The following is a 19,538-nucleotide window of genomic DNA, read 5'->3' as shown; positions in this document are numbered from 1 at the left end:
GACAGGGTCGTGGGATGAGGAAGGTTGGGAACCACTGCCCTACAGGGTCACTATAATTTGGAATGATTCAGTGGCATTGGGTTGGGCAGCAACAGGATTATTTCAAGAATAGACTTTTCCCAATGTTATGTCTTCAAAAGCACTAGTCTACCACAGGCTTTCTTAATATCTTCCATGGAGCTAAAACCCAAACCATACGCTTCTTAGTTTTAAAGTCCTGGAAATCGTTTTTAAAAATTTAAATACAACAGCATAAGTAACTCTTTATTCTCAAATTGATAAAGGCATTTAACATTTACTTTACATTATAAACAAATTAAGTACTATGCATTTTATTTATAAAATGACTTGAAAGTACTTCAAACATTTTATAATTTCATTTGTACAAAAAGTAAATTTCCAAGTACAGCTTTGGCTAGAACGGATTATGTACAACCATGCTCATTTTCCAGGTTGTTCAAGGAAAACAGCTTAACCAATAACACGGGTATTTCTCCTAAAATCAAAGATTCTATTTAGTAAGAGGAAACTATAACAATAATTGCTGTTCACCTTTAAGTCTGGTTCTTTTTTCTCCCTTTTCAAATGCCTGTGACTACAGAATAGAATCTCCAGAGTAGATCTGAGAGACTGAGTGCTTCTGTAACTAACTGCCCAGTTACTTCCCCAGAGTTACACTACCGAGAAGAGTCATGTCAACTATGACTAGGTCCCACTGGGGATAAACTGCTTCCAAGTCCCGTTGGGAGTTATTCTCTACTTGCACTACCACCCAGTCAAAGGTGTGTAATATCTGGAGAGAAACTAAATGTATCCCTCCCCACACTCGGCATTTTTTACAGATTCTACAATGCATGGATTAGCTTTATTCATGGAAGTAATTTAAAATGCTATGGAACATAAATGACATAAAGTAGTTTAACCAAATTAATCACAGAATTTCATGACATTTTCCTCTGCATTTTCCAGTGCACTCAACAGTACTTGCTCAAAAATATCTCTTCTTTTATAGGCATTGTGTATGACAAACTGTACTTTGATGAGTTTTTTATTATTCTTAGGAATTCTGCTTATATAACACAATTCCAAACTGGAAAACTGAGCCTTCTAAAACTCAATGGAGACTAATATTCTTTCACAGAAATAATTTACAAACATTTAGAAGTTCTGCCTTTATTTCAATTTGGCTTTTTAAAAAAAATAGATAAGCAATCCATTCTGATGATCCTATAATAACTTCAAAACATAGTTTAGGCAGATAAAGTCAAGAGATGACCAACCATTCCATACTTTTCACGTAAGTGTTTCAAGTCCCACATACAAGCTCACATAGAACAGAAGGGAATTAGATGGTCAGATTACAGAGCAAACCTCACGCTTTAGACCTAGCTAAACTGCCCCCTTCCACTGTGTGTTTTCTAATTTGATCTTGGCTCTGTTGTTACCTTGATGAAATAGCCATTACTGTACACCAGGCCCCAGAGTTCTGAGTATCTCCTTTACTTACATGAGGGAGATTCAGAAAGTTCATGGAAAAACAGAATTAACAGCTAATGGAATTTTTCTATAAGTTTGTGGCAACTCCCTCCTACATACCTTTTTCTTTAAACAATTTTTAACAGAACATTCAACCAATCTTTTTTCATGAGCTACAACATATCTTACATTTTTCTCACAAAATGCTCACTTTCCTGAGCTATATTAAACACCTTATAACAGGTGTATGTGTAACTGAAGTCCCTAAAATGTCTAGTTTACATTTTTTAAAAATGCATAGAGAACATAACATTTTGGAAAACCTATCCACACTCACTTCTTGAATATTTTAATGTGTTAAGTATTGGTTCCTTCGAACTTAAAATGCTTAATATTTTAAATTTATCATTACTTTAATACTTCACCTCCCGCCCCCGCCCGCCTTTGAAATTTGATTGCTATTAGGCTAAAAAACACCTGGATCTTTCTGACCTAAACTGGTCTGAGAGTCTTCCAATAAACAATCCATGTATACTCTCGGTTAAGTATCAAAGTTCCGTGCCACAGAGCAGAAGTACATCAGAACGACAACAAATGAATCTTTCATCGTAACACTGTCTGCTTAAAGTTAAGGTGCTACTCTCCATCCTGCCTTACATCTGTGCTCTCTACCATGTGGGCATCATATCTGGAAACCAAACCCGACCAAGATGCTTGGACACTTCCCAGTGAATCTGCTCCACACTGTACTTCTGGTCAGGAATCAAGACTTCTTCCATAATAGATAACTGAGACAGGCGGCCACCACACATCTTCACAAACTCAACAAAGGCACTGCAGGAGACCTCGCATTCCCCCAGTCCAATCGCTGACAGGTTTTGACAACGCTCTGCAATGCGAATCAACTCTTCATCAAGCGGCCGTAACCCATTGGCACACACGACTAGTTCAACCAGTCTAGGGCATGTCATTCCCACCCGGCCAAGCACATCTTTGCTTACTGACCTCCCAAAGTAAAGGTGGGTGGCAGGAATTTCATAACGAAAGAATGGGTCAAATTCTTCTTCATACAGAAAGAAATACATCACTAAGTTCACTTTGGGGGAGTGTCTGATGAAAGCATCCCAGCTGCTCTTCTGAATGGTATGGAAGTGTGTCTGTCCGGGATTCTCACTGACGACATCAATGCGCAAATGTTCTAATCGGACATGCTTTTCAGAAGACAAAGCAAGTAGCAACTCATCACTGAGCAAGTGATAGTTGAGGGCCAGTTCACGCAGGCCATGGCACTGGTCAGCCACACAAAGGATGCCTTGGGAGAAAAAAGTGATTATTTAAACGTTTTTATATTAGTTCAAAAATTCAAATACATGTCCCACAATAACACGCTATTTTCCTTATCACAAAGTAAATAATTTAAAATTCATTTGTATTAGACACAGAATAACAGAAAGTAAATTACAAACACAAAATGTATTATTAATGTTGGTAATGAAATTGGTTGTAAATCAGTATCTTAAAAAAAAATTACCAACTACCAGGAAACCCTAAATTACAAATAACTATGGCTAAGGTTTAACCTAGTAACACAAGGATAGTGCTGTATCTTAAATGCACACGCACAAGAACTGATTCATAATCCTACGGTTAGAATTAAACAATAAAAATTGCATGATCATTACAACAGGTCAAAGGACATTAGGATAATGTATGGACCACACAAAACAAAGCTTTATGTAACTATATAAGACAGTTGTAAAATAAAGATTTTTATCAAAAGACGATTTTAATTGCTAACAGTACATACGTTTATCAAATTTCTCCAAAAGTATTAAGATGCTACTAGTTAAATCAATCAAAGCCAACCACACAAATCACACTATCAGACATACCCAGTATTTCTTAAACTGGAGCACACCCAGAAAGTCATTCCACACAGTCCCCTTGGCTGTCAGTTTGTTGTACTCGGGTGGCTTGTCTGTTGTTGTAATGCCACCAGTATATCGAGCACAAGTAGAAACGCCCATGGTAGCGTGTTGCAGCAGGGCTTCCAGGGAGCAAAGTCAGACTAGGAAGGAACAGGCAGTCTACGTATGAAAAATCAGCCCTTATTAAGCCCTTATATGTAGGAGCTGAACACTGTCTGCTACAGTTCAGATGAGCCCCTCAGATTGGAAGACACTCAAAATACAACTGGGAACAGGCTGCATGCTCAAAGTAGAATCAGCTTTAAGTGGCTAGGAGGAAGCCAAGTATTTTGCTGATGATCCACAACTCAAAATGAAAAGGACAGGAAAATTATAAGTTATTAAAAATGTAACACATAAAGATCAATATCCTGGGCATTAGTGAGCTGAAATGGTCTGGTATTGGCCATTTTGAGTCAGACAATTATATGGTTTACTACACCCAAAGTGACAAACTGAAAAGGAATGGCATATTCATCATTACAAAAACACTTCAGGGTCTACCCTGAAATACAGCACTGTCAGATTTTTTTTTTAAATCATTTATTAGGGGCTCATACAACTCATCACAATCCATACACACATCAATTGTGTAAAGCGCATTTGTACATTCATTGCCCTCATCATTCTCAAAACATCTCTCCACTTAAACCCTCGGCATTAGGTCCTCATTTTTCCCCTCCCTCCCCGCTCCCCCCTCCCTCATGAGCCCTTGATAGCTTATAAATTGTTATTTTGTCATATCTTGCCCTATCTGACGTCTCCCTTCACCCACTTTTCTGTTGTCCGTCCCCCAGGGAGGAGGTCACATATAGTTCCTTGTAATCGGTTCCCTCTTTCCTGCCCACTCACTGTCAGATTTTTACCAACTGCTTCAGGGTGAAGCTGATCAAACATTCACCCTAGAGCCATTGATAAGGTTGCTGACGACTGGAATATGAGAGTTGGAAGTAAAACAGAAGGATCAGCAATTAGGCCCTGGTGGTAAAAATGATGATGAAAATCGCATGATAGGATTTTGCAAGATCAATTGACTTCTTGGAAATACCTTTTATCAACAACAGAAATAGAAATTATATGCATGGCCTTTGCCAGACGGAATGCAAAGGACTTAAATCAAGTATATCTGTGAAAAGAGGCTCAATACCATGAGTCAGAGTAAGTTGAGGAGTCAACTGTGGAACAGACCATCAATTGCTCATAAACAAGTTTATGTTGAAGCTAAAAAAAATTAAAACAGGTATACTAGAGCTACAATTTTCCTTTGCTTATATTTCAGCTGAATTTAGTAATGAGGCAATGTACACAAATGGCTGAAGACCAGACAAGTTGGTGAGCAACCGCCCATCTGAAGAAACCCAAAGGTCACGGAAATGAATAGGCAGAGAGGCAAGGTCAAAATGTATGTCCGAAGAGACTCTGGAACGTGCTTCTGAATGTAGACTACCTAAAGCTAACGAAGAAATGATGAACTAAACGAGCTGAACAAAAGATTTCAAAAGGCATCTCGACACAATGCATTAAAATAAAATGTCAAAGATGTAGAGTTAGAAAGCCAAAAGAACACACCCAGCATTTCTCAAGCTTAACCCCAAACACTCACGGCCTGGGAGGACATTGTTCCTCAAAGCAACAGCATAGGGCAGGGTCGAACTGCCCTGAGACTGTAACTTTTTACGGGAGTACAAATCCTCATCTTGCTCCCTTCTCAATGTAAAGAATTAAAGAAATAAATCAAACCTAGAGTAGCAATACTGAAGGAGAAATATGGAAGACAGGCTACCTGGCCAACTGACTGAGATTCTTATTTATACCCATTCCAAAGAGAGATGACCCAACAGAATGTGGATATGATCAAGCAATATCACTAATACCACATGCAAGCAGAATTTTACTGGTGACAAGTCAACAACAGTTGCAGCAGTCTATCGACAGACAGCCGCCAGAAATTCAAGCTGGATTCAGAAGAGGACATGGAATATCATTGCTGATGTCAGATAGATCTAGCTGAAAGCAGAAAATACCAAAAAGATGTTTACTTGTGTCTTATTGACTAGGCAAACGCATTAGACTGTGTGGATCCTAACATACTATAGATAACATTGAGAACGGGAATTCTAGAATACTTTACTGTCAGATTTACTGTGCTCCTGTAGAACCCATAAATATATCAACAGGCAGTCTTCCAAACAGTACAAGGGAATGCGGCATAGTTTAAGATTAAGAAAGGTGTGTGTCAGGGTTGTATCCTTTTCCCACACATACTCCATTTGTACACTGAGCAAATGATCTGAGAAGCTAAACTCCGTGGAAAAGAAGGCAGTATCCCCACTGGAGGAAGAGTCAGTTACTAGCAGAGGAAGCACCTTGCTTGTTGAAAGCAGAGGGCTGGAGCCTTTTACTGATGGACCATACCCAACACAGAGGAAGCGAAACTCCTCACACGTGAACCAATAGGCAGCATCAGGATAAACAGAGAAAAGCATGAAGTGGTCAAGGATTTCATTTTACATGGATCCGCATGGAACCAACAGTCGGTAAGTAAATCAAGTGACTTATTTCATTGGGCAAAAGATCTCTATAAAATGTTCAAAAGTAAAGATGTCACTTTGAAGACTAAAGTGTACATTTGTCCAAGTCATGGCATGTTGGGTCACCTAATATGAATGGGAAAACTGGACAATAAGTAAGGAAAAGAGAAGAAAACGTTTGAATTGTTGGCAAGGAATATCCAAAATACTATGGACTGCCAGAAGACCAAATAAATTTGGTTGAGTACAACTAGAAAGTTCCTTAGAAGTGTGGCTGGTGAGACTTCACCTCAGGTACTCTGGACATAAGAAACGGAGAGACCAGTTCCTAGAGAAGGTAACGCAGAGCAAGCAGTAGTAGAAGGTCAGCAACAGAAGAGCCTCCACAAGCTGCACCGTCCTGAGTCTGCGGGCAGTGACTGACTGAGAGTCACTATCTGATCTGTGAAGTGGCCTACTCTAAGTACCCCAAGAGTGTAACCCAAAAGGCAAGCACTGAAAAGTACAGTATGAAATATAGATAAGTACTGTTAAGATGTCTAATATTAAGTGCTCAAAATGATACCTTTTATCTGTTGAATGACTTTCCCATGGTGTTTAAAAACAATGTTAGGAATAACAGAATATACATGGTAGTATCACCTATTATTTGGTTTACAACTTGCCCTGGGGGCACAGGGTTTAAGCACTGGGCTGCTATCGGAAGGGTTAGTGGCTTGACCCTACCGCCAGCTCCGCAGAAGAAAGGAGCCAGAGCTCTGCTTTCAGAAAAAGCCCAGCCCAGCAAAGCAACGGGTAAACTCTACTCCCCGTCACCCAGTCAGAGTCAAATCAAGAGCGCACAGTGTACTGTACAATTATGGTACTTGATATCATTCCACAATATTCAAAACTCACTTGAGAAAGTAGGTATTCTCTCATTTCACATACGGAGTCAAGGGGGGTCTGCATCGGCCAGGTCCGACTCGGCTAGAGGGATGGAGCCATTCAGTGAGATCATGAAAAGGGAAGAGTGGGAGCGCTGGGAAGGCAGTTCACGGGTCTGGAGTAGCAGGGACCCAGTCAGAAATGGCTCTGCCACAGGCATTAATGCATGGTTCCACAGTTCGAGAGAGATCTGTGTTAATGTACGGAATGTAACCACAGCCACAGAAGATGATGGGATCACCCGACTGTTGAGTGTGATGGAGAGAACCCAAAACATACTGAATTACCAACAGTAGAGGATTAAAAAGAAGACAAAGAACAAAGAAAAAGAAGAGAGATCAAAGAGGGTCGCGCAAAACAGGCAGAACAGGAACAGGGAGGAAAATGGAAAGTCTGGCATCTGGTCTCAAAGAAGAAACAGTCGCAACGACACCCACTGCTCCTTTACCAACAGGGTCAGGTCACGGAGCGAGAACTGGCTGCCGTGGAAAGAGAAAGCCCTCAGCAGGTCCCAAGGTGGGGGCGAGTACTTCAATACGACAGCCAGATTTCATTTTGACAGAGCCGCCAACCACTGGGAATAACAGCCCCATCAAGCACACGCGTGGCCAAAAGCATCACAGCCAGCATGCCGCTTGCCTCACACCGCAGCAGTCATTAATGCAAGATGTACGTCGTGAATGCCCAGCATAGTCCGAGAGGAGAATCCTGTCTTCATAAGTATGAAATGTCAGGTAACAAGATACTTGATAAAGGGAGTAGATGTTGCAACCAACAACGCATAAAGAATTAGTCATGACGACTATAGAAATTATATGTAATAGGAAAAAAGTTTAATAGTGTTCAATGAAGAAAGTACAATAGAAAAATGGGCGCAATCACAACGTACACAACAGATATGCAAAATATGGATAGACTGAAAATATGCAAATGTGTCATTATACTTTTCAATTAAAGTATACTCCTTCTCTTTTGTTCCTGAACAACTAGTCCAAAACCTATAATAGCTTATACTATTACAAAATAAAAGTCAAGAAAAACAAACAAATAATTTAAAAAGTGTATGAGCTACACATTAGGTTCAGAGTGCTATGGAAACACAGGGGTGGACTATCTAATCCAGAAAGGAGACATGGAGATCAGAACAGGTCAGCAGTCCAAAACCATCAGCAGGCGAAAGATGAGGTTTCTAGCCTTTCAAGAGTTACAGTCTCCGAAACCCATAGGGGTAGTTCTACCTTGTCCTATCAGGTCGCTGCATGTCAGAATCAACTCCATGGCAGTGACTTTGGTTTGGGGGAGGCAGGCGTTAGCGAGATGAAAAGGTACATGGAAAAAAAATTGAGGTGGGGCTGGAGAGTGAGGTAGGGTATAGGGTACTGACCCCACACAGAGAAGTAACAATCAAAGAAAAAAGTTCCACAGCACTCAAGTACAAATTGCGCATGAGCCGCAAATGACAAGATTAACGAGAGAGGTAGAGCTCAGGATACAAAGGACCTTATACAATATGAAGCTACCTGGTTTGGACCGTACCCTCGGCAAATCAATACATTAGGGAGTATGTAATGTTATCATGACCACGTAAGAAATAACTGCCCAAAATATTGGACTTCCATTTGTAGAAGACTGAAACAGGACTCATCCCTCATCTCCTGCACAAAAACAAACTCAAGATGGATCAAAATCCTAACGTAAGACCCAGAGCTACAAAGATCATCATCAATGGTTTGCCAGGTAACACAAAGGATGGGGTGGGATGTCAACAGCATAGGGTAAATCAGGAGTCAAGCAGTAAAGGCTTATAGTTACTTTCTCAAACTGAGTTACATAGTAACTTAGTTATATAGTATACTAGAGAAGTTGGAAAGCACTTCTAATACTGTTATCTCCATCCTAGCCTCCATTTGATGGGCTCTTTGTTCCTATCTTCCACTTGGGAAAACCATTAGCTTACAAGATGTAAGGCAACAACTTAAAATCAATTGTTCCCTCTCTAGATCAGGCGTGGAGAACATCAGGCTCACTGACCGTATACCCCCAAAAAACTTACTGCCATCAAGTCAATACTGACTCAGACCAACCCACAAGACAAGGCAGACTGCCCCTGTGAGTTTTCAAGACTGTAACTGTTTCTGGGAACAGAGAGCCCTATTTTCCTTCCAAGGAGCTGCTGGTGGTTTCCAACTGCTGACTCTGCAGATCACAGTCCAACCTGTAACAACAAGACCACCAGGGTCCTCATGGACCATCTAAGACTCCCAAATCAATACCAGATAGGCACACCTCACCAAAGAGCAGCAGTTCCAGCCATGTTTAACCGGTGTGCACCATGGATAACATTTTTAATATTCAAATGGCCTTTGGCAGTAAAAAAGGTTCCCCATCCCTGTGAGAGATCCCAAAGAAAAAATGCAATGAAGTAGAGAGCTATCCCTGGTTAGCTCAAGTAAAATCAGAGAATATTCTATTTTACCTAAGGACACAACTCAGGTAGATCTCAAATTCTCTCTCTCTCTCTTTAAAAATTTCTAGTACATGCCTGAATAAGCAAACTGAATACAAGCTGAAACTGGCCACACTAGGAATGCTATGACATGCACGTTTCTGTATTCGGGTATTATACTTTTATGCAAAAGAGTTAAAACAATCATATTAATTTACAGTTGACATGAATGATAGTTTTTCATAACTTAGCTGTCCACGTATCGTAACAAAATCTATTAGCATCTGGTAATAAACCCACCACATACCTGCTGGAGAGACATGGGGACAGCTGCTCATCTTCAGCAGCTTGAGCGTGTCACTGTTGTTGGCCACTAGCACTTTGAGGGATGGATCATCTACTGGGGTATCGTCTATCTTAAGCGAGGACAGGGATTTGGAGTTTACAAACACAACCGTCAGTGCAGAGATAAAGTGAGACTGAAAAGGAAAAAGTTAAAACATTGAGCAATGAGTACTGAAAGCATTCCACATTCATTCCAGATAAGAGTTATCTGAAGCCTAATGAATTCTCCCAAAACTTGTAGAGAGCATCTTGTGACCCTTTGTCTGCTGCTGAGTCTGACAAAGAGAGAGGCAGCTACTTGCCATCAAGAGAAGAGCCTTTTGGCCTGTGGGAGTGTCCCTAAATCAGTTTGGTGATAACTAAAAGAGGAACTCTGGTACTCAAGATGAGAAGGCCGCTCGCCACTACACGTCACCATATCCCACCCAACCTCACTCTCTACCGAACCACGGAGCTGATTCTCACTCTTGGCAACCCACCGTAAACGCTGCCTCTTTGTGTTCTGAGACTTGACATCTTTACAGGAGCACACAGCTTCACATGGCTCCTTTGAGCAGCTGGCAAGTTTCAACTGCCGACCTCGTGACCAGCTAGCTGTGTAACCCGCTCTGCCACTAGAGCACCTTTGAACCTTCCACGGCTTTAAACATCTCGGCATCAGTGAAAAGGGCCGGGAGCCGGCAGGCTAACAGCCAAGGAAGACAGCTTAATGACACACTACCTTCTAGGTTACATTCCCTGACTTACTTTTCCCAAAGTATGATAAAACAGCTGGCTAAATTTTTAAATTACAATTGAACAACTGGTTAATTACTTCAAATGTAGCATCTGTCTACTACTTTCATCAGGTCAAACTCAATTATATCTTGTGTTATCACATTTGTTTGTGACTTACTCTGAAAATAGCTTTCCAATCCAATCAGGACATTGAATTATCATTTAATTATCAGTTAAAGCACCTTTCTAAAAATGAACCCTAATTTTTCTACCAAAATTATTATGGAATGAAATTATCTCTAAATATGTGCAGAAGCACACTAGACCATATGTATGAATATAAGTCGTTAATATTACAAAAAAATCTGTTTTCACTAATAAAATGCACATGTGATCTGAACCGTAGACACTGCCTTTGCTCAGTCTGAAGTTCAGAGAAGCAAGCTCGTCCTGCCTTCGATACCGGTACTCCCCGCCCATCTTTGATTCTATTGTCCCCAACCCACGTTAGGGGCACAGATGTATTCAGTGTTGCCTTTTTAGCTGTCTTGTTCCTGTTTTACCTATTAGCTTCTTTTAGAATTTTATGGATTCCTCTGTTACCAGTACAGAAGCTAGGAGTCACATGACATATAATAACAACAGGATGTGTGTTTGATGATAAATCAAAGAATGCATGTAAATACAATGCCTACAGTGTAACTGCACGTACCCTTCAACCTGACCAACGAAGCAGCACGGGGCGATACAAAAGGGAAAGGTCCTGTTAAAAACTTTATATCTTAAATGTGGATGTCCTGGGAGGTACAAAGGGGCCAACACTTGACCACCAGCCAAAGGGCTGGCTGGTCAAATCCACCCAGGGGCAACTCAGGGGACAGGCCTCTCAGCTGCTTTCACAAGGTCACGGCCTTGGAAACGGAGGAGGGGTTGGCCTGTGGACACAGGGAGCCATCCTGGTTGGAAGCAACTTGACAGTAACCACCCATCTCTTTTCAGCATTCTAAATAGTCACGGAGGTTCTACCATAGATATTTCTCTTAGACTACCACTGTCAACACAACAAATGGTTCTAATCGCACATGGATTTCTCAGTAACCGCCAATAAAACAAACCCATGGGTACCTTTGGCAAATCCATAAAGCTTGGCCGCGCAGTTGAGATAAGTCCAAGTGTCTTTAAAGAGCAATTTACAAGTTGGGATAATATGTCGCAAGCTGCTTCAGCTGATTCTTTGCTGCTGTCCACCTTGAAAAAGAGCACACCATTCACTGCATGGCCCATCACAGTTCTTCGGATGTATCTTAACTCTCAAAAGTGGTGGTAGTGGCAGGGGGGACAGCTCTTAAGTTAATTTGATTCAATTAAAAACATTTTACTCATTCATTCAATCACCTACCCTCCTTATATACATCTTCAACTTTGGGGTAAAAACATCACCCTCTGAGAAAGTGTAAGGGTAGTTTTTGTTATAAAACATATATTTAACATTGAAAGAAGCTTGGCTTTTAAATCGATTTATTCCCATTATACCTAATGGGATAAATGAATTTATAATCTTTGAAAAATAATTAGGCATCTGATGATGTACCAAACGAGTTTTGTAAACACCAGGTCTACAAGACACATGATTGTAAGGCACTAGAAGACCCCAGTCCCTGGGAAAGGACCTGATGCTGGGTAGAGTAGAAGGGCCGAGAAAGAAGAAGATCTTCTTGACACCGTGGCTACAACAACAAGCTCAACCACAGGTTCACTGGAAGCTGGAACCAACTGGATGGGACGCAGCCCCCGCCCCTCCCAAGGCACTAAGAACCACTGTCTCAGAATGTTGAGGGGCTCACACAGTCCAGCATTTATCCCAAATGTCACTAATGGGAAGAAGACTGTTGGGTCCAACAATGAAACAGATGTCAAAATCTGAATCAAACAACCAGGAGAGGTAGCTGCTCCCCATACACTGATTTTTGTAGAAATTTCCAGAGCGAAGGGTAATATATATGCACCCCGTATGGCCCCCCCACCCCCCAATATATATATTGGGGTCTTCTAGTGCCTTACAATCATGTGTCTTGTAGACCTGGTGTTTACAAAACAAAAACAATATATATATATTGTACATACATACATACACACTTAGAGATGTAAGCCAGCTCTTCTCTTACACCAGACAGTGTAAGATATGACAAAATAATAATAATTTATAAATTATCAAGGGTTCATGAGGGAGTGGGGAGCGGGGAGGGAGGGGGAAAATGAGCTGATACCAAGCGCTCAAGTAGAAAGCAAATGCTTTGAGAATGATGAGGGCAACAAATGTACAAATGTGCTTGGCACAATGGATGTATGTGATAAGAATTGTACAAGCCCCGAACAAAATGATTTTTTTAAAAAAGGAAGTTCTTCTTTGGGCCAAAGGCACCTGACAACAGAATATTTTAAAAACAATTTGAAAGTGAATAGTGGTAAAGGTTGGCACAACACAATGAATGAATAATATCACTGAAATGTACAGAGAAAAATGCAGACATAGCAAATGTTGTGTCAATCAAAAAGAAAAACCAATAAATAAGCAATATCATTAGTTTCCAGATTATTGTATGTGCATTAGCTTAACCAAAAGGAAAAAAGGTTCGGAGGAGCCGATTACAAAGTAAATGTACTAATTAATTACTATTAATATCACAGATGGTTATGTTTCTCTGCACTAATATGATCCCTTGGCCAGAAGTATCTACCTTCAGCTGATAATGTACCCAAAGTACAAATTCTCCACCCAACCCAAAACACCTGAATCAGAAATTCTTGGGGCGGGGTTCAAACATGTCTGTCTTAACATGTCCCCCAGGTGATTCTAATGCACGCCATTTGCGCAGCCCTGGTCCACACTCAGGGAGAGACAAGGCTCGCTACTCCGTAGTGAAGAATTACTGTCTCAGAAACCCACAGGAGCAGTTCTACCCTGATAGGGTCAGCATGAGCAAAACTTGGCTCCGCTGGCAGTGAGCTTGGGTTTGGTTTGGGTCCACACTGATAGCTCGCTCTACAAACCACTTTGCCCTGTAGTGAATAAACTGAGGAAGCCAATCCACTGGATGGGACTGGTCTTTCAGACCTACCAGATGAATGCATTACACTTTTTTGTTTTAAAACAGACACACCATTAAGACGGCTCAGAGATAAGGGAAACTGAGGGAAAGCTCTTGTTTCTTCGCTGGGGTGGGGAAGGAATTCCTGGACTTAGGTTTATTTCAACCACCACCACCAAGAAATAGAATTGCAGACCACATACAGGGGATCCAATTAAATTAGAATTTCAGATGAACAGCAAATAACTTTTTAATATTAAGTATGGGGGGGTGTCCAAAAAGTTGTGGAGAATTGGAATTAAAAGGTAAGTGAATGTTTCCAATAACTTTTTGAAGCACCTTCATGTATGTCAAATATTTAATGGGATTTACATTAAAAATTATTGTTAATCTGAAACTCAAATTTAACCAGGTGCCCTGTATTTTCATTTGCTAAATCCAGCAGTCCTACCTTCAGGGTCAAAGTGACTTTGTGTGTTTCTCTGATAAAATGACGACAATACACCTAACCACTCACATCGCCGGGTCTCTCCGCCTCCAGGTGAGAAGCACAGAAGGCCCCTTGTGAGGGAACAACATTCCTGAGAGAAGGCCAGGGTATCCTGACGGCAAAGAGCTGAGGGGTATGGACCACTGCCCTACCTGGCCCATTCAACCTGCCTGTTTAAGAAAGGCTGCATGCACACAGGTATATCCATGTTGTCTCTTTTCAAATTTTATTTAGTTGTCTGCTACAGAAAATCAGGTATCTAGTTAAGGATTCAGTAAGTGCCACTTCTCAACATCAAAACCAAACAAGTTCCAGTACTCACTCACAAACTACTGTAATGCTTAAACTGTTCTCAAAAACCAAAGGCATGTTGCCGTCCAGTCGATTTGACTCACATTTGTTCATGTACGTTTTTTTGTTTTAAACTGATGGCTATCAATATGCTTCTGCAATGAAAAGACAATGTTCTCTTAAGCCATCTTCCATGAACCTATTGCTATTTATCGCTCAAATAATATTAATATGAATATTTTATATAGTTTTTCTTTGACTCCAAATCATAAAGTCCTCACTAAGCAACACCCAGTTTCTAGATGGACACACCAATGGTGTTTTACTCCGTCACCGTCCCTCCATTTGTACTTACTTTTCTAGACATGTCTTTTCCTCCTATTTATAAGTGATAGCTTTGGCCAATGATTTATGCTTCTTTAGCCAATCCTGCTAACTAAAACATTAATAATTATGTTAAAAGGGTGTAAATTGGCAGCTTCACCAAAAAACACGATTATTTGTGACAGTGTCTCAGGCATACAGTAAATCCTTGTACTTTCCCTAACAAAGCAAATATTTTAAAAACACCAGGTGTATTGGTTTCTGGCACAGCAGATACTCATTAGTGCTTTGAAGTTTCATTTGTTTTGTCGTTCTCATTGAGCATAGACGCAGGAAAAATACCAATCCAACAAGTTACCCCATGGGGACTCTGACGGCACTGACTCCATCAAGCAATGGCACATTCTCACCCCTCGGAGCTGTTCCTCCTGCGGAATATCAACTCACCAGTCCCTAAGCTGCCCTCTCTCTAGTCCAGCGGTTCTCAACCTGTGGGTCATGACCCCTTTGGGGGGTTGAGTGACCCTTTCACAGGGGTCCCCGATTCATAACAGTAGCAAAATGACAGTGATGAAGTAGCAATGAAAATAATGTTATGGTTGGGGGTCACCACCACATGAGGAACTGCAAGAAAGGGCCGCTGCATGAGGAAGGTTGGGAACCGCTGCTCTAGTCGGTCTCGGCAGCTGATCCCATCAGAGTCCCTGGAAGAGCAGGAGGCTCAGGCAGGCTTTGTTTACCAGCTAACCGAGACTGCTGTTTGGTTTTCCGATGACTTCAAGGCTTAAAGACGACCTCAGGGCAACTGCGTCCTAGAAAATGCTATTTGTCAAAGGAAAGATTTAGACTATTACCTTGAAGCTGACATACTGCAGATGGTTTGAATGTCTTTTAATGATCTGTTTGATCAGCTCTGGATGTGTAGCTTTCAAATACGACGTAGCTGGTTGATTCAGCTCAAACTCGAAACACCTCCACAGGTCCGGCATGTGAAAGACCTGGTTCCAGCTGCGGCAAACTTGGGACGCATGCGCCCGGTCGAGAAGGGGCAGGTACTTGAAGACATGCAGGATGATGTCCTGAAGGAGACTGCCCCAGTCGTAAGCCTGAGAGTGCTCGTTTGCAGTCCTCCGTTTCTTGGAGTTCTCTGCAGTACCTTCCTCGGATGAGTCTTGGTCACTCTCTCCTCCTCCTCCTTCTCCTCGCTTCATCCTGGTCAGAACAAGGCATCACTTCATTTCATTTTACATAACTTTCAAATGGACATGAATGCAAGTCCTTCCTTCTGCCCCTTGCCCACCCCCACCTCCTCACACACGACGTTAGGTGAAAAAAGACTGCCACAAAATCCCAGAACCCTCTCTGCAGCAAAGATATCGGTAGGGGAGCCACTGCTGCTCAGCATATCCTCCACCTGGATCTTCAGGCTTCTGCAGCCTGCGTTTCCACCTCGCCAATCCTACCCGGAAGAATCCTGTGCTTCTCAAGCGATACCATATCAAAATGGCTGTTTGGGCATCTTCCAAAGATTCAACTCGTGATTCTTTTAAATGTTGAGTTTGGGGCACAAAAAGAAGTCGGAAGGGGCAAGATCAGTGCTGTCGGGTGGATGGGTAAGGTTTCCTAGTGAAATTCTCCACAGGACAGCCCAGGGAGCAGATGCACTGTCATTCGAGGTGGATTCATAGGCTTTCCAAGGACGGTTTGTAGCTCCAAACCCCTTTTTCTGGCACACCAGGGAGAAAATGTCCTCATCCCCGTGAGGGTCGCAGGCCGGGCACACGCATGACTGCAAACAAGTCTGCCTGACAGACTCTCCATCCTGTTGCTAGCAACACTTGTGAAAGGTAGAGGAGGCTGCAATTGCAGCCAAATAGCAGAGGCACCCGGCTTTTTCAAGCCACGGAAAATCAGCCCAGGGGGTCTTGGCACACATGCAATAGCCACCTAATTCCATGTTGCTCCTACTTTCAATGATGTGAGTAAAATGAAGTAAACAATGCATACCCCACTGAGCAGAAGGAGGGGAAGAGAGAAAACAGAATACTAGAGGCAATGGCAAGACAGAAGTTTTACGGAGGGCTGCACATGTAAATCTAAGGACACGTTTCAAATGTGTGCTTACAGTGAAGGTGTTATTCTACAATGCAATCTTTAATATTAAAAATAAACCTCTGCTAATAATAATGGCCTACTAAAGGATAAGAAACACTTTCATCATGACCCATTTTTCGGTTTTAACTTATTAAAGAGGTTACTTTAATTTTAGTATATAAAATTTGGGTCAAAAACAAGAGTTTGCTATCCAGCACTTATAATTTCTCCTCTGACTACTTACATCTAATCCAAATTTTGAGATACAGAGATTTAAAGTAAAATAAAGCCATCTTTATAATTTCTACTCCTAGTTGTAAAATACTGCACCTGTTTCTGGAGGAAAGCTTCCAAAATCAAAACTACTCAATTTAAAATTAGAAATATTCATTAATCTTAGATTTTACCTTAGACAAACAAAAATAATGACAGCCTTACTCATAATTCTCTTTGCTAATATTTGTTGGTCTTAAAAACAGATACTTTAGTCAAATCCATTAGAGCTCTGTTTTAAACAACACCTACAAAGGGGCTTTCAGAAAATTCATGGAAAAGTAGAAAAGACACTGCAATTTTTCCACGAACATTTTGAAGGCTTCTCCTATCTTAATATTTTTATAACTTGAGAGGGAGGAAAAACTACCGTGAAAAAGCATGTCCCACTAAGATGTAGTATTTCTCTTAGCCTAGATACAAAACGATTACATAATCATCAAGTTACATTACAGCAACTGATTAGCTTGATTACCTGAACGAATTTGAGTTGTCAGGTACTATAGCTGTAATCTTACCATTTATTATTAGCACACTAGTCTAATAACCCACTAAAAACGTGCATCTACTAACATAAGGCCAAATATCCTGTCTTATTCTCACATGCAAAAAAATAAGAAGTGGTCCCCTAATAAGGGTTTCAAATGTCATTCTTTCTAAGTTGATCTCATTTGTTCATGCAAAAAAATAAAAGTGCTTTCAAAAGTATGCTGTTTATAAACAAAGTTTGGCTGCACAGAAAATTGAACAAATCAGAGTGCACACCGGCCTGCAGATCATTTTTACGTCCATGGTCGTCTGTTTTATCTTCTATTTTTAGTCAAAGTGAAAACATCCTTTTCTATTTGAAGAGGAGGTGTGGCGAGGACAGAGCTGAACAATAGACGTCAATGAGACCTTCTAGAGCACCAGAACCAGGCCTCCGCTGAGCCCTGGCAGTTAAATCTCAAGCTGCAACTTTCCCAGGCTCCAAATACTCAATGTGAATTAGGCCGACAGAGTATCCGGTGAGGGGCTATGATGTGCCAAAAAGCACAGGAAGGAGGAAAAATGTTGAAAAGCACAGGGCATTAACGCAGAACGGAAGGCACTTGGCTGTGCCCGCCCCCTCATCATTTTAGAAGTGAGTGTTGTTGTTAGAGGTGCTGTTGAGAGAATTTCAGACCAAGGTGGCCAGCCCCTAGGAAGGAGTCCTGGTTGTACAGTGGTTACACTTTGGACTGTAAGGTCAGCAATTTGAAACCACAAGCTGCTCCCAGGAAGAAAGTTGGGCTTTCTACTCCCGTGAAGAGTTACAGTCTTGGAAACTCACAGGGCAGTTCTGTCCAGTCCTGTAGGGTCACTATGAGGTGGCATCGATTTAACGGCCATGAGTTTTTGGTTTGGCCAGCCCATGCATCAGAGTAGAACTTCCCCATGGGATTTCCCAGGTTGTAATCTTGAAGGAACCTGCCCTGCTGGTGCAGTAAGGTAAGGTCCACTTTGGGCTGCTAACTACAAGGTCAGCAGTTTGAAAACACTTGCTGCTCAGTGGAGAAAGATGAGGCTTTCTACTCCCATGAAGATTTACAGTCTCAGAATCTCACAGAGGGGATTCTACTCGGTCCTACAGTTACTGAGTCAGAATTGACTCGATGGCATTGAGTTTGGCTTGGTGTAATTTTAAGGTGCGTGTTAAGGCAGGCACCCTGGTGGCATGGTCAGCAGTTCGAACCCACCTGTGCCTCTCCTCAACAGAGAGGAGGCTTTCTGCTGCTGTAAAGATGGACAAACCAAGGGTCAGTTCGACCCTATTGTACAGAGTCACGGTGAATGGAATGATAGCCAAGCCTTTAGGCATTAGTCAAGAGGGCTCCTGGTACAGTGACTTGAAGTAATTTTTATTGTTTTTAGTCCTGGCATGCTGCTGTTACATGCCACGCACCGGTTCCCAATCAGAGCAACCCAAGGCCGAAACACCTCCTGATCCTCACGGCTGTTCCTGTGCCTTCCTCTTTTTCGCTGCCCCTCCACTTTGCCCAGTCTGATGTCCTTTCCCAGGGCCTGGTCTCTCCCGACAACACATCCAAAGTCCCAAGCAAACAGGAGTCGAAAGTGCTCATCTCCCCACTGGCTAGCAGAGAGAACTTCTATCGCCAGTCCTGCGCACACAGCTGGCAGTTGGTGATATTTTGCATAAGTATCTCACAAATACAAGCCACTACGTAGCATGTTAGGTAAAAAACGAAAGGAAAAAAAATTCTAATGATGGGCACCACCACCTTGTCCCTGCAGGACTAGGCAGTGTTTTCGTTGGGTGGTACGCGGGCTGCAAAACCGACGGCCTGTAAACCACCTTCAGCACAATCATACCACGGGCTGCCCGGTTCACGGTCCCCAGTTCCACCCTAAAAAGGCCAAAGGCAGGCGCAAAGCTGCTCACCCCAAATGGTCTAAGTTGGCCACCTTGGCGACGCGACGGGACCCGCGCACCCTCCACGATCGCCTCTCCCCGGCTTGGCCCGCGCGCTGCACGCGCCGAGGTCCGTGTGGACGTCGCAAACCTCTCATTGCCCTGCCACCATCGCG

The 19,538-nt window shown here is 42.0% G+C and overlaps 1 protein-coding gene across 1 annotated transcript; it reads right to left on the bottom strand.

Annotated features, from left to right (window-relative positions):
- Positions 1-243: 243 nt before the first annotated feature.
- On the bottom strand, positions 244-19,464 carry FBXL3 (F-box and leucine rich repeat protein 3). Its single transcript, XM_004711248.3, has 5 exons — positions 19,393-19,464; positions 15,458-15,815; positions 11,535-11,657; positions 9,655-9,826; positions 244-2,788 (listed from the first exon to the last, which is right to left on the bottom strand). Exons 2-5 carry the CDS (start codon positions 15,812-15,814, stop codon positions 2,145-2,147), a joined length of 1,296 nt encoding a protein of 431 aa, XP_004711305.1. The 5' UTR covers position 15,815; positions 19,393-19,464; the 3' UTR covers positions 244-2,144.
- Positions 19,465-19,538: the final 74 nt, after the last annotated feature.

This window comes from Echinops telfairi, unplaced genomic scaffold (genome assembly GCF_000313985.2).
Source record: "Echinops telfairi isolate 266 unplaced genomic scaffold, ASM31398v2 ScPeMD7_11;HRSCAF=52, whole genome shotgun sequence".
Taxonomy (NCBI): Eukaryota; Metazoa; Chordata; class Mammalia; order Afrosoricida; family Tenrecidae; genus Echinops; species Echinops telfairi.
The sequence above is the reverse complement of the archived record's forward strand: the minus strand, read 5'-3'. Positions and strand labels throughout refer to the sequence as shown.

Excerpts from the sequence above, each read along its gene's own strand:
- FBXL3 (XM_004711248.3), bottom strand. The coding sequence starts at position 15,814 with ATGAAGCGAGGAGAAGGAGGAGGAGGAGAGAGTGACCAAGACTCATCC. Across the intron at positions 11,658-15,457 it reads TGCAGTATGTCAGCTTCAAG|GTGGACAGCAGCAAAGAATC; the intron begins GTAATAGTCTAA and ends CTCTTTTTCAAG. Across the intron at positions 9,827-11,534 it reads GCTTTATGGATTTGCCAAAG|TCTCACTTTATCTCTGCACT; the intron begins GTACCCATGGGT and ends TTTCCTTTTCAG.